This window comes from Cystoisospora suis (genome assembly GCF_002600585.1).
Source record: "Cystoisospora suis strain Wien I chromosome Unknown contig_1200, whole genome shotgun sequence".
NCBI classification, from domain to species: domain Eukaryota; phylum Apicomplexa; class Conoidasida; order Eucoccidiorida; family Sarcocystidae; genus Cystoisospora; species Cystoisospora suis.
In genome coordinates, this window is record NW_027154001.1 from 10,145 (window position 1) to 14,028 (window position 3,884).

At 41.3% G+C, this 3,884-nt stretch overlaps 1 protein-coding gene across 1 annotated transcript in view; it reads left to right on the forward strand.

The window, feature by feature from the left end:
• CSUI_002819 (dna primase small subunit) overlaps positions 1-3,461 on the forward strand; it is a gene marked incomplete at its 5' end in the record, with an annotated part of 4,959 nt that extends 1,498 nt beyond the window's left edge. Inside the window, 2 exons of the mRNA XM_068063018.1 lie at positions 209-349; positions 2,443-3,461. Coding sequence (XP_067925007.1) covers positions 209-349; positions 2,443-2,501 — 200 coding nt within the window. The 3' untranslated portion in view covers positions 2,502-3,461. The remainder of the gene's footprint in view (positions 1-208; positions 350-2,442) is intronic.
• Positions 3,462-3,884: the final 423 nt, after the last annotated feature.

Genomic DNA, 3,884 nt, shown 5'->3' on the forward strand with positions numbered 1-3,884 from the left:
GATAGATAGATATGTGCATGCATTCGTTTTCATAAGTAGGTAGGTTCCTATGTATCTCGCGTACATGTGGAGGTGTCTCACTTCAAACACCTCTGTACGTCATCTTAGGTGAAAAAGGACAAGAGTCCAAACTTCTTTCTTTCTTTCTCGTCTCTTTCTTTCATTCTTTCTCCTTTCTTTCTCACTTTCTGTATTTCCCTTTCGTTAGGTGTATTGCGGAGGGAGTTCGACGATCCAAGCCGTGCGCATCTCCCTCCTCATCTCCGCACTTCACTTGCGCCTTACCTAGAATTCTTTCGTGACAAGTTTCTTCATAAACTTCTTAAAAGCGTCGCTCAAGAAATGAAGTGTAAGATGCGAAGACCCTCAGTCTATCAGACATCTCCCTCTCTTTCCCTATATAGACTTTCACGGGTAGACTCACATGCGTGTATATATGTATATATATATATATATATATGTATATATCGCCTCCTCTCAGTGGAAACGAACTTCCCTGTGTTTATCATCTTGCCGTAGAGCATATGTGTATATTTGTAGAGAGGGATGTATATATATTTCTGTGTATGTATATATATTTATACACATATATATGTACCTGTGTCTATGTATATATGTATATGTATGAGAAGGTGTAGGTGATGTGTTTTAGTCTTTCAGGGTATAGTCATGTAAAGGCAATCTCATAGTGTATGTCTGTGTATGTGTATGCACTATATGTATACGCATATATATATATATGTTTGATGCATGCGTGCGAAGGGTAATCAGTGGGTAGAGAGAGGCGGCGCGGAGAGAAGTGACACTTCACTTTTGGTTCAATTCGCGAAGGAGTAGAAGAAGACGACGACGTAGATAGATGGAGAGCAGCAGAGGTATTAATCGAGTAGCTTAGGAGAGGGGGGAAGACAAGGAACAAATAGAATTACTTAGCTAGCTTGAGGAAAGACAGATAGAGATTCCTCGTTAGCTAGGTAGCTAGGTAGCCACCTGTGGGAATCGAACCCACGACCTTTTGATTACGAATCAAATGCACTACCAACTATGCTAAGGTGGCGGCTAATACCTGTAGACGGGTGTCTACCTAAGCATGCTAGTTCATTGTCATCCCCCCTCTTTCTCATCTCCAGCTCGATCTGTTTTCTTCAAATTCTCTGAGAGTTCATGACTTCATCTATATCTGTATCTCTTCTATGTATAGTCAGGTATATATAAATATGTCCACACAAAACATACTCGATACTGCAGTCAGATTCTGTAAGGTCGATCGTTTGCTCTATACATGACTTACACCCTGGAGTTAGGGCGTAGTAGGAATGGAACCCGAGACAGAAGACACATCATATACCCAAATGTTGTTTTATCCGGGAGGACTGCTAGGGCTTCCTATAGAGATAGACACATGCATGCACCTAATCATCCTGTATTGCGGAGTTACCTGTCGTCTATGTCCATGTAGTTGTGCTTTCATATACGTCTATATATATATATATGTATATATGTACGTATAGAGAGGCTTGTATGCGGTATTTAGATGTGAAGGGTCACTCTACGTTTGGAGAGAAGCTCTTGCTCGGCCTTGCGGGTGTTTGGTGTGGACGACGTGTTAGGAGGAGCAAGTCTATGTATGAAGTCCACATATAGAGCGAACGAAAGCTATCATGAATTTGCGGGTGATGGAAGGACAATGGAGAGGTAGACAGAGCTAGCTACCAAACTAGCCACCTGTGGGAATCGAACCCACGACCTTTTGATTACGAATCAAATGCACTACCAACTATGCTAAGGTGGCGGTATTTATCTCTATAATACGTCTTCATGCATACGTTCGCTTCTAGAACTCCACTACAGAACCTATATACATAGACGTTCACATACATACTTCAACTCGTCTATCTCTAGATCTATAGATCGATATGTCTGTGTATGTGTATCGCCCGCCTTGCACCAATAGCACACTCAGAGAGTGAGGCGCCTTGAAGTTTCTTCTCTCTCTGTGTATAGATACGCCTCGTTGGGTTCCTGGAGAAAGTATCTTCTTCTCGACATTGTTCTCTCTAGAAATTCCGCATGAATATATACCTAACTGTATATATGTGTATGTATGTGGAGTTTAAAGTGTGTATTCTTACATCAGAAAGTGATAAGCCATATTCTTCTATCTCTCCTCCCGTTTGAGGTGTATATACACCTAATGTGAATCTGAGTGCGTATGTCTACATGCGTGCTGACTTAAGGGGGAGAAGCTTGGTCACCTCTCAATGCCCCTCGTCCTTGTCTCTTTCTTTCCTTTTCACGATCCAACTTTAAGCCAAAACACTTCTTCTTCCTTCTTCGTCTTCTTTTCGTCATCTCTCTATCTCGCCCACTGTGTGAGACATGCATTTCCTTCTTTCTTTCTTTCTTTCTTTTTTCCTTGTTCTTCTTTGACCTTCTTTTCAGACGTCAAGAAGTTAGTAGGAAACGTCGATGCTCGCGTGAAGCCAGAGTCTTGCTTTTAACAATTCTCCTTTCCCTCTTCTTTCTTTCAACTTCTTCTTCCTCTCTTTCTTCTTAACCGTCGAGATCTTCTCTCATTACATATACCCCAGCCGACTCCCCATGAAAAGAAGAAGAAGCAATTATTTCAGGAGGAGAGAAAGAAGTCGCTTTTCTCTCTTTCCTTTGAAGAATCAAGCATGTCTCTCCCACAGATGCCTTGTGTGAAAGAAGAGAACAAAAGCAAAGGAGACAAGGAGACAAGGAGAAGATAGATGGTAGCTTTGACTGAAGTCTTTATGGATTCCCGAATGCAGCCTGTCCAAGTCTCTCATTCATTCACCCCTCGTCACTCTTTCTTATCTCTTTCCTTTTTCCTCACACTTTCTTTCTTCCTATCTCTTCTTCTTATCGGTGGGGATATGCTGGAGAGGGCAGTGTTGAGAATTATAGTTGACGTCCTTCTTCATCATGATCTAGGCCCAAGCGGGGTGTGTAGATCTTTCTCTCTTCTTAAAGAGTGAAGAAAGAAGAAAATGAAGAAGAAAAGAAACATGAGAGGGATCGGTCGATAGAAATATATATATAGGTCGATATCTCACGTGGAGAGGGTGTTCTGCTGCTTCTTCTTTCTCTGAAGAGGAGTTCATGGCATGCGGTGTCAATGCCTCGCTTTCACAGCTACTACTAAACAAGTTCAACCCGAATCATAGAAGGATAAAGAGAGATAAGAAAGAGAGTAAAGAGAGAGAGACACAGAGAGATTACGGTCGCTGTAGCTCTTTCTTTCTTTCTTTGCGTTTCCTGTCTTATTCTTCTGTCTTTTTCCTTGCCTCTGAAAGTTCTTTCTTGTCTTCAATTTTCCGCTTCCGAACTGACTACACTTTCTCCTCTTTCTCTCTTTCTTTTTGTGTCTTTAATTCTCTCCAACAAGGTGTCATTTACGTCATCTTCACTTAGAGGAGAGGAAGAATAGGACCAAGAGAAAGAAAGAAGGACTGTAAGGTATATAGCTTTCTCTGCAAAAGTCGTTTCCCTCCCTCATTCTTGCGTGCGGCGTGTGTAGGTCTTCCACTTGCTTTTTTGTCCGACACGTCTCGCTAATTCATCCATCAAAAGCTTCACTATAGAAAGTCATACATCAAAGATAGATGGGTCGATAGGATAGATACATTAACGAGAGATAAATAAAGAGATAGATAAATAGATTGGAGATAGATAGGCTCGTAGTGATGCGACCGTCTGTCTGTCTCTATCTCTCCAATGACCAGTCGCTCTAGTTGCCTGCACGCTCGCGATGAGAGTAATTATGTAAGGCATCTATCTATCTTTAATCTATCTAATGTGTATTTATGTATGTATGTATCTAGGTATGTATTTGTTTAGGTATCTATTTATCCTCTACG